Raw genomic sequence first — 22,461 nt, 5'->3', positions numbered from 1 at the left:
TTTTATTATCTCCAACATTTTCTGTGTGTACATCTTAAAACATGCTGGCAGAATCACACCTGGGTAACTAAATTTGGATATGTTTCCATATAAATAGGCACATCTGGATCAAGATATCGAGTGACTATGTGAAAATGGCCATTATATATGGATAACTTGATGTACACAACTGGGCCACAACTGTCTTTTTTTTTTTTTTTACACAATTTATACACAGTCGCCATAAAGATAGATATAGATATATATCTATATATATAAATCTATATATCTGTATCTATATATATATATATATATATATATATATATATATAGATAGATAGATAGATAGATAGATAGATAGATAGATAGATAGATATAGATATATAGATATATATATATAGATATATTAACAAGTTTAAACTAAATCTTAAAACAGAATTGTGCAATTGTGTTTTTAAGCATTTAAATAGCATCCCGATGAGTTATAAAAATGGGCCATTGTGCATTAGTATAAAACAAAATGATCTAAGAACAGTCGAGAGACAGAGGACAGCAGACAGGATGGAATTAAAAAAAAAAAAAAAAAGGTCTGTTTTTGTTTTGTGCAGTCACTTAAAAAAACACTCAGTGCCTAAATATATTTTTACTCTGTTGCAAGATTTATGATTGTTCAATCTTCATTCTGGGGAAAATCAAACAAATCAAATTTAATGAGGAGAGAAATGGCTGTTAGTTGACATCAGTCTTTCAAAAGTATATCGTATTTGAAGTCTCCTTTAAAAATACTGAACTAAATCTCAGATATTAAACTGTCACCACAACAAACATAATGGAAAGAAGTAGCAAGATGGAAAATGATGGCAGCATGAGAATAGTTTTATCTACATTTCCTTGCATACTACATGGAAAAGTGAGTATGTGCTTGTTTTTATGATAGATACAAGTTAATTTAAATATCAGTATAATAGTAGTGATAATCCTATTTAAAATAAAAAAAGACTGTCAAAAAAAATTCAGGGCCCTTTCCATTATTGTCATTGTGGCTAGTCCTTTCAAAATAAGAGGTTTTGTTTTAGCTTATCACCACTATTGCCTTTGTGCTTTTTATTTGGACAATATTTAGTGCATTCTGTAAATATAAATATAAGAAAGATGTATAAGACATGGTGCTAAAATATCTATATAGCAACAGCTCGCAGGAGGAGCTCTACTTTATAGCTTGCAATTAAAGATTATTCATAGGTGAACATGGTTAATAAACTGCTGAATGGGTTTTGTCACATGCTCTTATATTACAGTCCTTATCAAAGTAGAAATGGGGGTCATTTTTATTATACTGGTCACAAAATATAAGGTGGAAAACTTCTGGGGAAATATGACTTTAATACCCCCTAAAATGAACAGATCATTCCTGCGATAAATAAATAAATTATTATACACATGATTTCCTAGTTTACACACATTGATTACAAAAGGTATCACAAGCATGATACACACTGGCACATCCTAATATATTTATGCCTTCAAACAGGCCCTCTTTATGGGCTCACTTGCTATCCATTACATCACCATTTTGTCAGGTTAGACAGTGAACAACTGAAAGCTCCTTTCATAGCGGTCTCTCAGCGCTCCGGTCCTCAAGCACTCAAAGAGAGTAAGCTCCCTCATCATAGCAGGTTCCCCTCTGCAGTCTCACCGCTCCAAACCACAATGGAGTCTCATCATCTTTGTGTTACGCTGGATTAATATTTACGGAAGGGCCTCAAAAGCATTTTTGCTTCAAAGAAGTGTTGGTGGAGACGGGTTCCCATCAATCTCAACCTTGCTCTGCCCGACGCAGAGCTTTGTGTGTGTGGGCGGGGAGGGGCTCACACGGGGTTGGTCGGCGGCTCATCACTGGGCGAATACACTGGCACAGGGTTGGGTTTAATGGCTCTGCTCTTCATGTAGGAGATCAGCTGGTCAGGGATCTCAGCCAGTACGTCTTTAGCCAGTCGAGCCATGCTCAGCACGTGGTTACCTGTGCGGTCCATGTAGTCTCTGAATGGTACAAACTGTTGTGACATGGGAAAGAAACACATTACTTTTAAAAATCCCCGAATCAAACTGGCAATGTTTTCCTGGTTTCCTGGCTGGTTCACTGAAATGATGAATCAAAGGAACACCAAGGTTTGAAAATTCTTTGTAATGTCCAGAAGGGGGCGACTCCTCTGATTACAGAGAGAATTTTATAAGCCATGTAGGTCAATAAGAAAATTACGGAGCCCCGCAGGGCTGTCACTACCCGATCCGTACCGGAAACCCGATCGGTACCCCGCATGCGCAAATCTTACGTCACTTCCTCTCTTTGCCAACATTGCGACATTCAATATATTTGAATGATACGGTTAGCGCCCAGTTAGCTCCTAGCATTTCTCAACAGCTCTGCCTCCTTTTCGACTGCCCGGGACATTTAAACAATGGATAATCCGTATACAAACAAAGTCATGCTTTTCTCCTCAACAGAGAGCCTTCCCCGATTGAACAACAGCGCCATAAAATAAGAAGAATGGCGCCTAATTACAGACTTAATAATATTGATTTAGCAATGTGTCACGTGAAGATTCATCAGCCAGATTAAGTGTTTACTGACAATTGACAGTGATAGCGGACATCATCATCACTATTCCAGTCAATCCTCTCAACACAGACAAGCATAAACACACTCGACTATCACTAAATCAAATTTAACACACGTTTGTAATGACGACAATTCATTTTACAATGGGGTTCATTCGCTCGGTCAGCAGGTGGCAGTATCCTCGTACACTGGGGAGTACACTGCCATTAAACCAACAGAAGAAGAAGAAAACATCTGCACATGCGCGGTACGGATCGGGTAGACCCGATTTGTACGGTCCGACTTTGCACATGCGCAGTAAGGATCGGGGAGTCCCGATCCGTAACTATCTTTTTATTTTTCGTTTTTGTCTACATTGTACTGAAATGCTTCATTATTGCAAACATTTTAAGATATACTTATTATTCTTAACATCTTAACCGATACTCTGACCCATAACTATCGTAAAACGCTACGACCGGAAGTAGACACCTTTCGCGCATGCGGGGTACCGATCGGGTTTCCGGTACGGATCGGGTAGCGACAAGGGCACATGGGAGAAAAAAAAAGATTAAGACGGACTTTTGCGAGATCTCGCATAACAAACTCGGGATCTCGCAAAAGTTTTAGCCGCATTCTTCGGAGGCCACCAGCTTGAAGCCGACCGGGAGGTCGAGGCACGATGTGCCGGGAAAGCGGTGTTCCTCCTGGCTGTAGTAGGTCTCGACCTCCCGTTAGCTTCGAGCTAGTGGGTGTCAGATTTCCGCAAACGTCGGAGCTCTTTTGCAAATATGTGATGTCGTGTAAACCGAGCAGATATCTGACGTTTACACAACTACATTCACGCCTCAAAATATCTTAAAAGTGTATTTTGTGACCCAGAAAGAGTAATATTACAACTAAGTAGCTGCCGCCATTGTTGGAATTCAACTTTTGCGAGATCCCGAGTTAGTTTTGCGAGGTCTCGCAAAATCCGTCTTATTTTTTTCTCTCTCATGTCCCCTGCGGGGCTCCGTAGAAAATAAATTTAGTTTTCGGTTAATTCATAAATTCTGCAAACAATTTTCTGCTAAGTTTATGGTCCTGTTATTGCAAGACTCCACAGTGGTAGATTGATGTGCATACAGTCATGTGGAAAAAAAATCAAGTTTTCTCACAACTAGAAGATGTGCTGTGAAAGACACCCTTACTGCTTCCATGGGAGTTAAGGCTAAGCTTAAGGAGCACCGAGGTGCTGCTAATCAAATGCACTTGGAATCATCCTCAGCCAGTGTGAGCACCTCTATTAAATAAGAGCTTTTGGCAAGTTGCTGGTCTAAAGCATTCACATGTGTTTTAACACATTTCCAGCAAATTCACCTCAAGCTCAGACTGTGCAATACTCTACAGACTTCAGTTAGCATATTAAACATTAATGTTCATAACAGTACAATATGAAAAGACTGAATAAGTATGGCTTGTTTGGAAGGGTTTCCAGGAGAAAGTGTTGCATCTGAAAAAATCACATTGCTGTAACAATGAGAGATGAGATCATAATGCACAACACCACATCTGGACAAAATCAATCACAGCATTTCAGCACAAAACCTCATACCAGCTGTCGAGCACTGTGGTAATTTAGGCTTGTTTTGCAGCCACAGGACCTGGGCACCTTTTGGTCATAGAGTGAACCGTGAACTCCTACCAAAATATTCAAATGTAGGGTATCTGTCCAAAGTATGAAACCTGGCTAAAACTAGGTGATGCAACAGGACAACGATCCCAATCACAGTAGCAAATATAAAGAGAATAGCTAAAAAAGAAAGAATCCAGATGTAGCAATGACCCAGTCAAAGTCCAGAACTCAGCCTGCCTGAAATGCTGCAGCGGTACCTGCATCTGTGCATAAACAAATGCTGACTGTATGTATCACCTTGGCCTCCAGTAACACTGTGAGGAACCTTGGAGTCATTTTTGACCAGGATATGTCCTTCAATGCACATATTAAACAAATATGTAAGACTGCTTTCTTCCATTTGTGCAACATCTCTAAAGTTAGAAATATCCTGTCTCAGAGTGATGCTGAAAAACTAGTTCATGCATTTATTACTTCCAGGCTGGACTACTGCAATTCATTATTATCAGGATGTCCAAAAAACTCACTGAAAAGCCTTCAGCTAATCCAAAATGCTGCAGCAAGAGTACTGACAGGGACTAGAAAGAGAGAGCAGATTTCTCCTGTTTTGGCTTCCCTTCATTGGCTTCCTGTTAAATCCAGAATTGAATTCAAAATCCTGCTCCTCACATACAAGGTCTTAAATAATCAGGCCCCATCTTATCTTAATGACCTTGTAGTACCATATCACCCTATTAGAGCCCTTCGCTCTCGCTCTGCAGGCCTACTTGTTGTTCCTAGAGTATTTAAAAGTAGAATGGGAGGCAGAGCCTTCAGTTTTCAGGCCCCTCTTCTGTGGAACCAGCTTCCAGTTTGGATTCGGGAGACAGACACTATCTCTACTTTTAAGATTAGGCTTAAAACTTTCCTTTTTGCTAAAGCATATAGTTAGGGCTGGACCAGGTGACCCTGAATCCTCCCTTAGTTATGCTGCAATACACGTAGGCTGCCGGGGGATTCCCATGTTTTTCCTTTCCAGTCACCTTTCTCACTCACTATGTATTAATGGACTTCTCTGCATTGAATCATATCTGTTATTAACCTCTAGATTCTTCCTTCTCTCACCCCAACCAATCACAGCAGATGGCCCCGCCCCTCCCTGAGCCTGGTTCTGCTGGAGGTTTCTTCCTGTTAAAAGGGAGTTTTTCCTTCCCACTGTCGCCAAAGTGCTTGCTCATAGGGGGTCATATGATTGTTGGGTTTTTCTCTGTATCTATGAAGCGCCTTGAGGCGACTTTTGTTGTGATTTGGCACTATATAAATAAAATTGAATTGAATTGAATTGAATGTATGAATAAAGCAGCTGGAAGATAAAGAGATCACCAATATGACTGAAATTGATAAATGTATGCCATACTTTAAGAGATATTTTGCACTGGAATAAAAAACAAAAAATAAGGTCGCTGTTGCCTAATGTTTTTATGCCTATAGAAAACGAGCTGTTCCTTCCCGTGACAAGCCGAGACGTCTCACCTGTACAATGTCTCTCTCTGCCACCTTCCCCCGTGAGGAGATTCTGACATCATCACCATCCAGCTCAACCATTGCTACAGAGAACAAAAATGGACTTTTAAACAAATCTCTAGTAAACCTCAGCATCAAAATTATGTATACACTCTTTTTTTAGTTCATCATGAAAACTTTCCAGAGCAAATATGTCTTCATTCTGTGAAGTCATTTACAATGTTTATTATTCATTGCAGAAAGTCTGAGCTGGTTTAATAAAACAAACCATCCCTAATCCGAAGAGGCAACAAAGTGCTTTCCACATATTTTGTGTTGAGTTAGTATTCTCACCATCAAACTCAGCCTGGCCAACTCCAACAATGATGATAGACATGGGGAGTTTGGCTGCCTGTCATAAACAAGAAGAAGAAACAGTCAGTTGTCAGTCACATGCCAGGAATACAATATTTTCTTTCAAAAAAACAAAAAAGAACCAAAGCCATCAAAGTTTTTCGCAGAGCATGAAAGGGTTACATTTCCAATTTCGTTTATTTATCCACCAACACACATCTCATTAAAACAGTCAGTATGAACCGACATGCACAGTTCCCCAGAGAAGACATAAATAATAATGGGTAAGATAAAATAAGACAAATATAAATTAGAAATAGCATAAGAACGTTGTCTTGACTATGTTACACATCACACTGTGTTGTATAGTTTTGTTCCCAAAGGAGCCAAGGGAAAAACGCAAAATGCATTATTCAAACCAGGGCCTTCAAGGTGGATACAACTGTCAGCACGCACAGAATTTGTTAGCTAACCAATATACACACAATCACAATCTCAGGGTAGTTAAAAAACATAAGGTTATGCAATGTTCTTGCAGTTTGCAGAAATCCTGCAAACACCACTCAGTATAAAACCATTTATTCAAGTTTGATTATAGAAATAATTCAAATGCCTTTAATATCAGAACAGAAAAGTTCCACATGTTGTGTCTATTTAAACTACAGTCAAAACAAATCCTAAATCTACAAGATGAAAGGGGGCATCTTCTCCACGGTTTGTGGTGTAGAGGTTACTGCACTGCATGAATTCAGACCATGGCATTGGTGTGCAGAACGTGAAAGCCCTGGCACGAATGAATGAATGATATATGCTTGTGGTAGAAATGCATTCACGGGGGCAAAAGTAGGTCAGCTTTCCTGGAAAAACCTCTCAAGGGGAGAGGCCTGTCACAGATAGGAGTAAATAGACTGAGGTGGACCTCCCCTTTCATGGTCTCTACCGTTTTTCTCCCTCAGTCTCTATTCCTGATTTATTTCTTTCCTCCACTAGTGTTTTTCCTCATGACCTCTTGCTCTCGCACAAAATAGCCTATATATTCTATTTTCCCAGTTTCCAGCAGACCAAAACCCCCAGGTATATACTTGCCAGAGCTGATACTGTTGCTTGAGCTGCATTATTCAGTTTACACCATTTGTTACTTTGCGTGTACTGTAAAGTGTCACTCCTCCAGTTTTTCTGATGCTTCACTTTCACTGCAGAGAACCACAATAAATATAAAGCTCTGATATCAGCAGTTTCATTTAACAATAAAGGACTACAGAAATATTTTGGGACAGGAAGAATGGCGCCACCATGTTTCAATCATGCCCATGAATTTAATTCTTCACAAAACTTTTACCACAAAATCTAAATATGTACATTGCCTCTGCAGTAGCTTTCATTTGATTCTGTACCAACACTGTTACGTATTCTGTATCAGGTTGCTCCTGTATAGGAATTTCTTTCACTCATGTATTAATCACATTATTGTATGATGCCTTGGTGCCACTGGATTTTAACATGTGTGACACTCATACGTTAAGAGGGGGTGTAGTAAGGATGTTGGGGGAAACAGGAACTCCACAGGACCAGTCTTTTGTCTCTTTGAGGACTCTGGGAGGTAGCAAGGGAGTGTGAACCTTAAGGTGTGAAACAGCTGTGTACTGCCTTTTGTTCCTGGAGAAGGTATTTAACTGAGAGCCATGCTAGGCTCAGTGAGAACTCTGCTGACCGTCTGTCCCGCGGACATGCAGGGGCTCCATCAAGCTTGGTTGTCTGTTCTTTGTGTGTTTGGATAAAAGAATGATAGCTACCGCTCACTGCTCGTCTGCAGGCTTTATTTAAGTGGAAAACTTCCACAACACTCCATCTCACCGAAGCTCGAAGATGAAGACCCAAATTAATCTCCCTAACAGGAAAATATCCACGGTTTTATGAGGTTCCTGAGTCAGTCTCACCCAACTGCAGATATAATCTAAATTTCGCATACAAATTAATTTATGTCTGTTCCTCTCGGGCTAAAAACAGGCTCTGCTTTACAATTTTATTAAAATGAAATTTTCAGTTTCAGGGAAAAACATCAAAGGAAAAGAGTTGCAGACTGTATTTACCTCTGAGGCTGTTCTGTCAGATAAGTGGATATCAATCCCTGAAGGCTAAACTGTTTAAAATACAGTACCATACAGTGTGGCCATTAGCAGTAAAATTACCAGTCAATATTTGCTCTGTACAGTATTTTAAATTAGCTGTCATGACACAGCACAGCCTGGAAGAAAGAAAAAAATTGCAGAGATGAGTGTTGGACACAGCTACTTGTTTATGATTCATCGTTCCAGGGCAAAGGCTGAATACCTAATGAAGCTCTTCCATCCAAAGAGAGTGAAGTCAGGTCCAGTGGCAGCAGGATGTGGCAGGTTGAGCAGAGCGCAGAGCAGCAGACAAGATCTTAAAAGGAAGGTGTGGCTGTTCGAATGGTTTGATTAACAGTCGCAAATTCCCTTTAAACCCAGTCTGCTGGGGGTCTGAACACTGTGTTCCTGTGAGGCTCTACCCGCTCGACGATGACTGATCGTCAGCCTTACCTCTGTGGGCAGATTCCAGCCAAAGGTGAGCTGCAGCGTTGCCAAGACACGTGAAATATGCAGCAGGCAGTATGGGACAAAACAAACACAATGAAACTTTAAAATAAAATGGCAAAACTGTTGCCTCAGATCTCAGATCAGACAATGCATCTGTAGCACAGAAGTTGAATCTCAGCTGAGCCTCCTGAGGGTCTCGGAAAGAAATAAAAATATTGGACAAACTGAGCCTCTAAGAAGTGGGGTAGAAAACATCCCATAAATCCTCAAATCCAGTGCTACTGGCTTATAAACCCTCAAAGTAACAGGAAGCCTGAGAACAGTGCCACAGGAAGCTTAAAGCACCTGCAAAACCAATGTCCCGCAGAGTGGAGAAGAATGGAGAGAGGTTAATATCCTCAGGCTAGTGTTAAATCAGCACTTACATTCACTATGGCCTCCTTGGTCTGAGCCATGTCCGAAATCACTCCATCGGTGATGATGAGCAGGACAAAGTACTGAGATCCGTCCTGCACTGCTGCTGCATACCTGAGTGCAAGAAATGGTAAGTGGTAAATGGCCTGTATTTGTAAAGCACTTTAGTAGCCCCTAAGGACCCCAAAGCGCTTTACACAATCAGTCATCCACCGATTCACACACAGGTGAAGACAAGCTACATTGTAGCCACAGCCACCCTGGGGCGCACTGACAGAGGTGAGGCTGCCGGACACCACCAAGGACACAACAACCGAGACTGTCCAAGCCGGGGCTTGAACCGGCAACCTTCCGATTACAAGACGAACTCCCAACTCTTAAGCCACGATCGTGAAACTGACTGTGACAGAATGATTTAAGAACAACAGCTCATGTTAGGAAAAAAAAAGTTCTGAAAAGCGCGCATGCAGGAGCAACCAGAGAGAAACTCTTAGAGGAGCAGAAAACAACTGTGTGAGAGATAAAAAATACATTAAAAAATATATTCCTCAGAAACAAACTCCCTCTCCGCACAGTGTGCGACACAAGAGCTTAATATAGACACGTAAAGAAGAAAAATATGTTGCATAGCTCTTCACGTCTCAGAGGTCTATCTAGACACTATTACGAAACCCATCAGAGACACCACAGTGAGTGTGGCCTAGATTCAATCGCCCATCGCTGGCTGCTCTATGAATAATTTATTAAACTGTTTATGCAAGTGCAGCAGTCTTATTCTTCTGGAACATTATTGATTGCCTTGCATTCATCTTACTAGACTTGATGAGCAAAAAAAAAGAGGGAGAAATGTGGCAGATCATTGCAAGAGCCAAGGACAGGTCAGAGGTGAAGCTTCACTCTTTGCATCCTGCTTGGTCAAATTGACTGTGAGGCACCGGCAGTTTAATCAAAGAGCGTGCCCTGACTGTGACAACAGCAAAAGCGATTAAAGTTACATTTGTCTTCCTTAGCTGACTTACAACAGTGTAGGCCACACTCACTGGAGACTGTTGAGCGTATTAGCAGAGTACTAACAGCAGAGTCAAACTCAATTTGTAGATTCCTACACAGATGAGATCCTTAAACTGGCTAAAACATTAACAACTCAACATCGTACATTTACTATACATTATGCATCATGCATGAACATCTTTCCCCCTTTTACCAACATTTCCTGACTTCAATAATTTATCAGCTTTCTGCTTGTGGTGGATGGAAAAGTTGAACATGCACATTAAACACAACTACTCAAATGAACTGCATTGTTTAGATCATTTCCTGGTTATGCAAATAGTTATGTTATCATCAGTTTTAAATTGGACATCCTTCTGAGACTTTTATTTATTCTTTTTTTTTATGTATAAAGGTCTGCAGGGGAATGTTTTCTTTGGTGGGTTTTAAATTAAATTAATTTAAGTTGCAGTTTGTGCTTTCAGTTATCTCAACACCCTAATCTTTAGCTTCTGCCAGTTGTTAGTGAGGCATATAACAGGATTTTAAGCTCTAAGACTGGATGATTCCAGGCTTGAAATAGCTCCTCCCACTCTACAACATCACTGGGGAAAAGGATTCTTCACAGTTTATAACTGTTATTATACAAACCAATAAGAGAGAGAAAAGCAAATATTATCTACATGAAACCTGCAAAACTAATACTGAAACAAAAGTTGACATAAAAGCCCTTCAGATGAAAACAAGTTACACATTTTCACTGCTCAGACTACATTTCTCTGTTAATACATTGATCACATTTGTATTTTGATTTATTTTTTTGATTAAATATAGATGATTTACTTACTAGCAGATAGGAAAAAGCTCTGTTTTAGCACTATAATAATTTGTAATTACGTAAGGATGGATATGAAGTCCTTTAACCGAGAATAAGACCGAAATCATAGTCTTTGGTAGTCACACTCCACTAGACCAGTTAGCTGATGCCCTAGGCCCTCTCGCTAGCCATCTCTCGCCCACTGTAAGAAACCTCGGAGTGTTCCTGGATGGCTCTTTTAAACTTGAGAAACAGGTGTCCACTGTGGTAAAAAACAGCTTTTACCAGTTGCGTCAGATTTCCAAAGCAAAGCCGTTCCTTCCTTTAAAGGACCTTAAAAGCTTATCCACGCATTTATCACATCCAGATTGGACGACTGTAACTCCCTCTACTCGGGCCTCCAACACTCCTCTCTTTGCCGGCTTCAGTTAATTCAAAATGCAGCTGCGCGTCTTTTAACAGGTACGAGAATCCATGAACACATAACTCCCATTTTAGCCAAACTACATTGGCTCCCTGTTAAGTATCGTATAGATTTTAAAATTCTTTTGTTCACTTTTAATATTATGAATAATTTAGCGCCCAGCTATCTTTCTGAACTACTCCACGTCTTAAAACTTTTTACTTTTTACTTTGGCTTTTGATTCTGTCTAGTTGGCTGGTCTAGCTTGTTGTGTTGTTACCTATTGTTTGTTGTCCTCTTTTATTGTTTGTTTTAACTGTCTCATGCTTTTACTGACTGTGAAGCACTATGGTCAACACTGTTGTTTTAATATGTGCTATATAAATAAATCTTGATTTGATTTGATTTGATTAACCTTCTGTCAGCTGTAGGAGGTGGGCAGGGCATATATATATATATATATATATATATATATATATATATATATATATATATATAGATACATATGTTACATTTTGTTAGTTTAAATTTTGCGCGTCGTTTTATTGAATAAATCTTTTTGCATAAGCTCTATTAATCTACTACAAGATTAATCTTTATGGGGAAAATATTAACAAATACACTTAATTTAGGGACAGAGGGGGAGTGGAGTAATGAAACACAGGTCACAGGGACACGTTATATACGTGGGACTTAATATAGTAATATCACAACTGTTTTTAGCTGCAAACAGCACATTATGTCTTCTGTGTGTTTAATGTACTGCTGCCGGTTTGTAGACACAGCTTTTTAATTCACTTTGTGCACTTACTCTATTTGCAGTGACAAGGAGTTTGTAATGGTGAATTAATGCCATGCCTCATTTACAGTAAAACTCATTAAGCGTGGCTCATCGATACATGTCACGAAAGGCTGCATGACCATTTACAAGTTCCCTCCCAGAGACGCCGCCTTACCTCCCCACGTTCATCACGTTATATGTCTGCAAAATAAACGTCTGGCACCACAAATCCCTGATTACCATTTCTATTTGTCTTAGCCTGGCAGCTGATTGTTTATTTTCCCTTCATTATTTCTACTCAATTCACAGAGAAACCATCACTCACTGTCCTAATGCCTCTGATGGCATGGCTGCCTGCTGAAGATTATTTACAGACTGACTTTCAAAGAAAGGGCGACTGCGCTCAGTCATATATCCACTGGGACAGATGTTTGCGTTGGTACCTTGCCACATGATTAACAACAGGAGCGAAGTTGGTGGGTCCATATAGCTGAACTGTCTTAAGGCTTTGATGGTACGCTTCAAGAATCCCCTCCATACCATTACAGTACGGGTTGTCGACGTTGCCATTCTGAGGAAAAACAACAAGACATAAATGGTACAAAAACTACAACAATGGCCGAGTCAAACAATCAACAAAAATGCATTTAACCTGTTAAAATTAATCTCGTGTTAAAGTGTTAAACTGTTAAAGTGATTTATTCGATTTTCAGATGAATACAAGTGGATGTGCTAAATACTCCAGTATGTTTACTAGCTGGAAGGTCACTATGCTTATAAGCAGCAGCATGTTGGACCAAACCAGACTGGAAAGCTTAGCTTACCTGTTTTAAAGCTCTGTGTTTGTATTAAGTTTAGCAGCAACCACATCGCGACACCACTTTCTACCCTCCCTGCTACAGAGATTTACTAACATAAAGGTAACACTACAGAAAATAACATAAAATTATTTATATAATATAAATATATCAAGACAGACTATAAATAATTTTTAAAAAACACAACTTGCTTAAAAAAAAACCTCTAGGAAACATCCAGCAAGAGCTGCTAGTGTTTTAATAAGCTGAGTGTGTGATGATGGTGAAACCGAAGAAGAGGGCTTAAGCCACCAATCGTCAGAGTGATGCTACTTAAATTACTCTGATTTAGACACCAGGGTTACTCGAGTAGAACAATTTACTAGACCATTACCTGCACATCTGTGAAATCAAACATCTTTATGCTGTACAGTAAAGTTCATGTGAAGGGGACTAGCAGGTTAAGGATCATTTCAGGTCCCATCGGTCAGCGGTGCATGTATGAAAACCATTCATGACTAAAACAATACAACATAACTTTTAATTGTGAATGGTAGTGGTTAAAATGTCTTTTTCTGCATGGGCAGGATGGCCAGATTTCCTCAAACAAACAAAAGTAGTTAAAAAATTACTTAACACATTAAAGAATCAAATATTCATACAGAGCTTCATTTAAAGTTGTGTTTTGTGCCAATCATAGCCACAAACTGAACCATATCCACCGCGTGCTCAGCTAAGAGACAAAATTATTTATTTAGGACTACATTTATTACATTTTTTAAAAGCAGTGCTCTCAGTCAATTTTACTCAACTACAAATCAAAAATATTTAGCAAAGAAAAGGCTTAAGGAAGTTTGTATGTTACAAATTTAACAAATGCAACAGAAAATTTAATTAAACAACATTTAGGCCTTTTAAAAATATTCAGTGTCCAATATAACCAGCGGTCTAACAGCTATTCCAATTTTTGCAATAAATTTTTAATGAAGAAGAAAACAGACTCCCCTGCACTGTCTGTAAAGCTCACCACTGAGACAGGTTCACAAGTCATTATTCAGTCATTCTTGAGCTCTTAAGCTGCTCTGATGCTTGAGTATTGTCCTACATAAAATGCATCGCCCTCTTGAATGCTGCAGTGTTGTGTGGTATCTTCCGATAGCTGGCAGAAGGTCTGGGAGTTGTATAAAAGCTCCAACTTGCTCATCCTTAATGAGCACAGTCCATACCAGAACCTTCACCACTGTGCTGGCGCCAGTGGTGAAGTGGTGTCTGATATCTATAAGTGATCCAGCCACGCACATCCATCTTCTCCATCTAGAGGCACTCTCATTTCACCGGTTCTAAAACCTTTAAAAAACTCTGTCTTCATACATTTCCTGGCCTAATCTCAAATATGAAATTTGTGAATGTTATTTTAGTGGATTTGCCGGTCACATCCTTCGGCTACCGGACCCGAGACCTGCCCGTGTCGCGGTTCTGTGGAACCCAAAGAATGGAAAGAGACGGCGAGGAAGACCTAAAATAACATGGAGGAGGACTTTCCTTGAAGATTTACGTTCAGTCGAACTGTCATGGGATGAAGCAACAACTGCCGTGATAGACCGAGTCGATGGCGTTCTCTTGTCGCCCGATGCGCCGATCGGCGCGGGAGGATCTAAGTCTAAGTAATTTTAGTGGTGGGCATGTTTTCTGTCTGTGCACTTGGTAGTTTGTACCTCAGGACAACATGTTGACACTGAAGCATCACAGGTTTCTGCTACTTTCATGTCTTTTACGATCAATCTTGCAACCCTCTTTACTGTAAGCCAATAGCTCTTTAGATTTGCATGTTCTGGAGTTTGGAAATGTAGAAATAATAACAAGATCAAAAGACTCACTTGCTTTATAACTGTGCATGGAGAGTCGAGGAACTTCAGGTTGTAATTTGGTCAAAGCTAATCAATATTGTAAATAATATTATAACAATAGTGATGCAGTAACTGTATTAGGGGTGGGGGGGAAAATCGATACTGTGTAGTATGGTGATATTTTGTTTGCTAATAATGTATGGATACAGGGACAGCAGAAATCGATATTTTGTTACAAAAAAGGTTTTTGTGCTCTGACTTCAGAGCATGTTGATCCTTTTTCTGAGCAAGAATCCTGACATTCCTTCACTGTCCAAATGTGTTTAACTTGTTTTTGGCAGCAATAAACATGACAGTTTACTTATTTTAATTTAAGACATGTTTTATTTTAAGTTTAAAACTTTTTTATTTAATGTAAAATTATATTTTGTTTTAATTTACTTTCAAATTCTTCAGTTGCTGAAGGGGCTGCATAGTTTTCATAAACTGCATAGTTCAGAATAGCTATAATTGTACCAGATGGTTGCGTTCAGTTAAGTTGGACTAGACTGTAATACAAACCGTTCAGTTTGTCAACAATAAAACTGAAATGAGAGAAAGACTGAGTGTGAGACTTTGATATTAGATAAAATGAATATTGATAAAGTTTACCTTTATGTACAGAATCTGAATATTGCAAAATATTTTAAAAAATTACAATAATATCGTATCGTGCGTTAAGTATTGTGATAATATCGTATCATGGGTTGTATGGTGATTCCCACCTCTAAACTGTATGTGGTCTTAAGTACCACGGGTACTTCTAAAATACTGGTGTGGAGTTGAGGGCTGAATGGCATTTTGAAAACACGGTTTTAGCCGACAGACATCTTTTTGTCAACTTAGCTTCAAAGGTTAGCGTCTTTGCCCATTAAGGCACAGTCCAAAGCAAACATACACAGTATAAGAAACATTTCACTCAAGACTTAACTTTACTTTTAAACCCACTTACATGAGTATGGCAAGAAAAAAAGAGAGACTTCAATTATATGCTGAGATGAATCTTAATTCACAAGTTTTAATGGAAACATGGAGTGATGCAGACATTACCCTGTAGACACAGTCCTCATTAGGCTGTACTATGCAGCAGCCAGAGCACATTACTGAGTGAAGCTAAATTGATTTAAGAAGCCGTCAGCCTTACAGAACCTAATTTGCACTATAAAAGGTAAATGGAATTCAGCCTGAGCTCCGCATGTCAGAGATGTAGCTGCTTTTATCTCAAAATGCACACATCTACACTGCACATTCAACATGCTTACCCACACGTAGAAAATAAACACACAAATGAGCACTCCCTGGGATCACCTCCAGTGGGAGGGCCAAAATCATCTTCCCTCTGATTCAGATTAAGTCAATGAACCAGATGCCGAAATATAACATTAGTGTCTAAAATAATCCCGTAGTTTACTCACCAGTGGAAACTCGTGGGAAACCCTCCAATCAGGGGGCAGCTTAGCACCGAATCCTAGGGCAGGGAACATCTTATCACTGTCATAGTCCTGGATGATCTCTCCAACTGCCTTCAGGGCCATGGCATAGGCATTCATCTGGTATGGGTTCATGTAGTGTAGTGAAGTGGACTGTGATGGATTTCCTTTTAAGAAGAGAGAAGTCAGAGTCACTGATGCAGACCATCAGACTGAGAGGAAACTGACAGCCAAGCCGAGGCAGGGGAAACAAGAGCAAACTAAAGCTAAACTAAAGATTTGGGTTTGAGGAAAGGACTGCCTTATTGAAAATAACTGTAAAACTTGATGTCTATTTATTTTGCACTATAAGGCTTCCCGCCAGATAATAAGAGCCCTTATTATCTCACAGAATTAATATGTTTGCTGATTTAGTAGCTGGATAATATTATTAAACAGATTAATGATACCACTGAATATATTTATCTCTTATTTTTATTACAACTTATCCCAGATGGATTTAATGAGTGTTCGTCAGAAACACAATAAATGCTTGTGTTTGACTAAAAAAGACGCTTCAGCTGAGAGGATTTGGCATCTGTGCTTGACTGGTCATCTACTTTTATATTTTAAAGCTTAAATGCCATTAAACATGATGCAGAGACAGATAACTAATTAAAATAAACACTGGTATAAAGTGTCTTCTGTGTGCCTTGGTGTTAGTTCTACTGGAGGGATGAAAAATTGCTCTTCCAAAAGATATTCCCTTGGTATTTTGTTAGCGATGGTGGAGCAGATGGTGCCGTGAAGCACGTTGGTTTAAAATCTACCCTTGGTATTTAGTTATGCTGACATCTGGTGACAGTGAAGGCCATAGGATGTGTGAGGCACTATGGGAAAAGCCAGCCCAAGAAACTAAGAATCCCAGCTGTGCACGCAAGCGGCCAAGCAATCAGGAACAGACAGACTTTCCAAAATTTCAACTGTTTGTTATTTTAACTTCACTCTCTGCAAATATCTCTCAAAACTATGTGTGGAAAATGTTGTTTATTGAGCAGTTACTTTCGCATAAACTGCTATTTAACCAACACGCTGTGTTGCCTCAAATCCACATCCTGGAAACCTCTTGCTTGGGAGGGGAAAACCCTGACTCAACACACCTGGGAGTGCAACCTGGCCAGTCAGCCAGTGAAATTTACCCTCTTAGTGATGTTGGCAATTGCCCCCTAAGCCTGTGGCAATAATGCTTTGAGGATTGTGAGTGATCTAAGGTTTCTTGCAAACCTAGTGGCGTTTTTAACAGAAGTTTAATCACTTATGAACATGGTACAACTTATTGTTGGGATTTTCTCTCTATTATTGCAGGATCTTTGACCTAGAATATAAAAGGACTTCGAGACAATTGTTGATGTGAATTGGCAGTATATAAATAACATTCAAGTGAATTGAGTTGAACTAATTTATAACACGGACAGATTGCTCTCAAAATGCGGTCAGTCTGCACCACAAGACATCTATGACCAGTGTTGGTCAAGTTACTTGAAAAAAGTAATCAGTAACTAATTACTGATTACTTCCCAAAAAAAAGTAATCCTGTTACTTTACTGATTACTTATTTTCAAAAGTAATTAATTACTTAGTTACTTAGTTACTTTTTAAAAACACGATTTACAACCTGAATAGGTGATAAAGCGATAGATCTTTCAGCCAATTTTACTTTTTCTACATAATCCATCATACAAAATGTAATCAAATGGAAACATCTCTTTTTTAAAACTTGTTTTATTAGTTTTAATCTTTTAACTTTATGCATCAAGCAAAAATTAAATTATATGCAACATTCTCTGACTTGAAGAAATTAGTTTAACATTTAAACCTATTTTCTGCACATTCCAGCTCATAAAATAAATTTTTTTTGTGTTTACACTCAGTCTTTCAAATAGATGCAAGTAAAACACAGCAGAAAATAAATAACATCAAAGACTAGTGGTCCTGTTGCTCTATTTTCACCTGTAAAGCAGGAGTAGGGGAGGCAGAGGTTTACCCTGGTGCAGGTGTGCCGCAGCGGTCAGTGGATGAATCCGCGAGTTTCTCTGTGAGTTTCCCATTACGTCGTAGCTACTCGGAGCTTGTTTGGAAGTTTAGGGGTTTTTTTCGGTGTAAAAAGACGTTTTCTTCCCACGCACAATGGATGCTAATGTTTTTGTCACTTTTTATGGAATCAAACTCAAAGTAAGGTCAGTACTTCCACGCTTTAAACGCTGCACGCTCATACTCTCTCCCGCACTCGATATATGATCCACTGTTGATCTGCACACAGCTGTTGTCACAAACGTCGCACTCGCTTATGTCAGTGTCATGAGACATTCTCGCAAAAAAATCACGAAACCCATCAGAGTTTTAGTAACGCAGTAACGCAGCGTTCCTACGGGAAAGTAACGGTAATCTATTTACCGTTTTTGCAATAGAAATCCCTTACTTTACTCGTTACTTGAAAAAAGTAATCAGATTACAGTAACGCGTTACCCATCTCTGTCTATGACACATCAGGAACTCAACTGAGCTGGTTGTACTCTGGTTGTATTCCTAAATAAGAGCAACCTGCAGAGCGTCTATGTCATTTTGCAGTTAAATCAACATCCTGAAGTAATTTTGTCACTATTTGTGGTGAAATTTCTGAATTTCTGTATCAAATCTGTGGCGTTCGGAGATTCTGACTGAATGTTAGCAGTAAATGTGAATTTCTGGGTATGTAAACGGCAACAGATGGTGACACATTTGCAACCTTTCTGGATTTATCACAGTTAATCACATTAATATCATAAACATTGCATGTAATTACAACTTGAACCCCTTCAGTTTCATACTGATAGCGACTGACTCCAGCTTATTGCCGCTTTATCGCTGTCTTAATGCACCAGTCACTTTAAAAAGGGCAACTGACTGCAAGCAGCTGCAAACCCAGTCGCTGCATTTGAAGTAATCGTCACACAGGCAACAAGATCACAAGTTCATTGTACACGAGCGCACAAATTTTATTCATACCACGGTCTCCGGCCACTGAAGATGTTCGATTTTGTGTATTTCTATATTTGTACATGTTTTGGTATATATACTACAGCTACCATCTTTTTAAATTATCACTAATATGATTTTTCTTTTTATATATTGCAGGCTGGCAGAAGCGCTTAATAGTGTCTGACATGTGAACACCTTGAAATAAAAAGGGAGATCACAGGCAGAGAGGAAACTCCAGCCGCTCTTTGAATAATAGCAAATCTTGTAGTTATACATGAGATGACAAATGGAGGCAGAGCAGGGCGATGGTTGTTGAAACACTCACCATTTGATGCTGTGAAATCAATGGCCACTGTGAAGTGAATCTGAGTCCTGAAACAGATGAATAGGGGAAAGGATGCTATTAACAAAAGCGAGGCAGGAAAACTCGATGCTGCAGTTTAATGAAGCTCTCGCAGGTTTCAGCATCCTCTGTGGTCTTATTTGAGAAGAGCTGCGACAAAACTGAACCACAAACAGTGTTGACAATATATCTTCTGGAGTCAGGCTTTACTAGTTTAATTTTTAAAACAGTGAAGGAGATACATACATAAATTATGTATTGCTATACTGCATCCAGAGGACTGTTCTAGCCTTTTAATGATTACATTACTTAAAGATTTAACAGCACAACTACAAGACCATAAAAAGCAGAAAACCTGATAAGAGCACAGCCATTTCACCAGTGATTTGTACAAACACATAATGAGTCGCTGCAGCTGGCTTAATGAAACATCAGGAAAGATATGGGGATGAACAAAGCATCTGAATAAAGTAACTCAGTTTCATTCACTGCACCCAGGCTGAAAAAGCAACCTACAGCCAAAAAAAAGAAGTCAAAAACTACTATTTTTTATTCATGAGCCCATAATGATAGCCAAAACCTTGAAAAGAAACTAAACATGGCCTAACTAGTCTCTGCTGGATCTGTTTATTTCCCGAGAGAGAGAAACGAAGGGAGCGAAAGGAAGAAGGGCGTAGATCAAAGTGCGTGCTCTTTCATTGTGATTAACACTGATTGCCTTTTCCTAGCTTCACCTCCATTCAGAAATTCCCACGAGCACAGTATTGTAGATAATGGCACCGTCCTCCTGGGGAGGCTCTGACCTCAGCTCATTAATCAGCATTGAGCCGAGCATTCAGCTGACAAAGGGGAATTGTTGCGGTGGCATGTTGCCTCGATTTGAAAGTCTGATTTCTGTGGTTAGTTTGAATGTTTGGCTAGAAAAGCTAGATGGTGGGTTAGCATTAATACTACAGGACAGTAGACTCTGGGCATGTTATTCAAATTGTCTGTCGGATCATTATGAACAGTTTCATACTTAAACATTAATTGCTGAACTCTGACCTAAAATAACCCACAACATGGTTCAAATTCTGAAGTGTTTTTTTTTTGCATCACATAGCATTACCTTGCATCATATTTGTAAATGAATAGTTCAGTTTTGTGCTCTCTAAATGTCTCCAAATCGATACTGTGTATAGGAAGGAAGAAAACACCTTAAAGTACCTAAAACCTCTGGACAGCACTGCATGCCTATGTTCTTGGGACAAAAAAAATCAATATGTATTCATGTTGACTGATGCTGTAATATTGCCAGTTTTGGCAAACAACCAATGGCTGATCCGGAGATGTTATTTTTATCCTTGTCCTTGACAGCTGGTAATTTTTCTGTCTGTCATGATCCAAGCAGCCAGGAACACACAGGCACAAATGTAATCTTCAAAAAAATGGGTTTTATTATACCCCCAAAAAGGACAAGATGAGTACAAAAATTCAAAATAACAAAAATAAAGTTTTTAAGAACCAAGTGGGCCCATAAAAGAGGTTAACTTAACAGAACGCTACTCAAAAGTCACTTAACAAAAACATAACTCAACAAACTGACCTGCCCAAATGAGAAACAGCTCCAGTTATATAGCAAATGAATAAACCATTATATACACCAAAGGTGAAAACTAAAGAGGTAACAGCTAACCATCATTCAAGAAGAACCCCATTCCCCCTGCACGATCACAATAGATGGTCCAATCCACTTTATTGGCTTCTGCATTTAAACCAGCTCCACCCTCAGCCTCCTCTTTCAGCCAAGCCAGGAAGGACTGGAGCGGAGGTCAGGTAACTCAGAAAGAGCAGAAATATAATCAATATAACATATACCTATATAAAATAACGAACAATGCAAAGCAAAGTCTATGCCATCATTTGGGCTATAGCTTAGTGCTGTCATGCAAAACAGGTAAACTCAAAATATCAAATTAGTTAACTTATGATCACAGAAGCTTTAGAGCATAACGTAAACATAAGACAAAAGACCAAATGAATATTACCTAAGTATCTCAGTTGTGTGGTTGCATGTCTTTTTTTTTTTTACTTTTACGCTCCTCTTCGAGCAATGTATCACTCAGTGGACAAATTAACGTACCCTCACCATTTCCTCTATTTCACCAGGCGTTTTTAAATCTGACATCAGCCTTTAAATGGCCTCATACAATCTAATTCAACACAAATCTTTCAGCACAGGTAGTCCGACAATTCCCTCTTGGCACCGGTTTGTCCTTTCACTCTGCCACTCAGTGTCTCCTCTCCTTTCAGTTTTGTTCCAAGCTAAAATGACGGTTCCCCAAACAGTTTGTGGATCACCTTGAATTACTGCAACAGTATAAAACAGGCAGAAATGTATCGGTGTCATATTGACTTTACCCTTCCAGTTAGACAAACACCATATGGCAAGGGCCTATAATGTGAAATGCCTGCAGACTAAGCAATCTGAGCAGGGTGGGTTATTGTATGTAATGCAAAACCGGGAACAAACAATGTACCTACAGTTAATTTACAGTCTCATCAGTATGCTCTGGAAACATAAACTACACCAGTGAACAAACTGCCACAACAGTAAAGATGATTAACAATCCACTGCCACCTCATTAGTGCACCTACACTACCTCTGATTATTTTAATATTTTGCTTCCAATGAGCCAGACTCTCTCATAATGTTTTTTTAATGGTCGTGAGCAAAAATTCTCAAAGGTTTTTGACAGGATATTGGCTATTTTTTCATAAATTTTCAATCCAGTTCTCATACCTGACCATTTTCAGAGGAATGCTTTTTTGTCTGTTAAGCCTCTTGACACTGACCTGTGAATATTTCAAGCATTAAAAGGCACCTATCTCAGGTTTGTTATGTGCAGTCTGCTGCAAAAACACATTTTTCCCCATTTTATTCGTTAAATCTGTAAAATATACACAGTTAGACATTCATAACATTGTATTTTTGTACCAACAAGGGGATTTCCAAAGAACTATCTCAGCATTGTGC

At 39.2% G+C, this 22,461-nt stretch overlaps 1 protein-coding gene across 2 annotated transcripts in view; it reads right to left on the bottom strand.

The window, feature by feature from the left end:
- Positions 1-345: 345 nt before the first annotated feature.
- Positions 346-22,461, bottom strand: part of cpne5a (copine Va) — an 88,377-nt gene continuing 66,261 nt past the window's right edge. For both annotated transcript variants that reach the window (XM_087833717.1, XM_087833718.1), the window contains 7 exons: positions 19,428-19,474; positions 16,091-16,272; positions 12,436-12,563; positions 9,013-9,115; positions 6,030-6,087; positions 5,706-5,779; positions 346-2,033 (listed from right to left, as the gene is read on the bottom strand). In XM_087833717.1, the coding sequence (XP_087689843.1) occupies positions 1,848-2,033; positions 5,706-5,779; positions 6,030-6,087; positions 9,013-9,115; positions 12,436-12,563; positions 16,091-16,272; positions 19,428-19,474 (778 nt within the window). In that variant the 3' untranslated portion in view covers positions 346-1,847. The remainder of the gene's footprint in view (positions 2,034-5,705; positions 5,780-6,029; positions 6,088-9,012; positions 9,116-12,435; positions 12,564-16,090; positions 16,273-19,427; positions 19,475-22,461) is intronic.

The sequence above is a fragment of the Neolamprologus brichardi genome, chromosome 20 (genome assembly GCF_056152115.1).
Source record: "Neolamprologus brichardi isolate AB-2024 chromosome 20, ASM5615211v1, whole genome shotgun sequence".
NCBI lineage: Eukaryota > Metazoa > Chordata > Actinopteri > Cichliformes > Cichlidae > Neolamprologus > Neolamprologus brichardi.
Note: the sequence above shows the minus strand (reverse complement) of the source record. Positions and strands in the feature narration are given on the sequence as shown.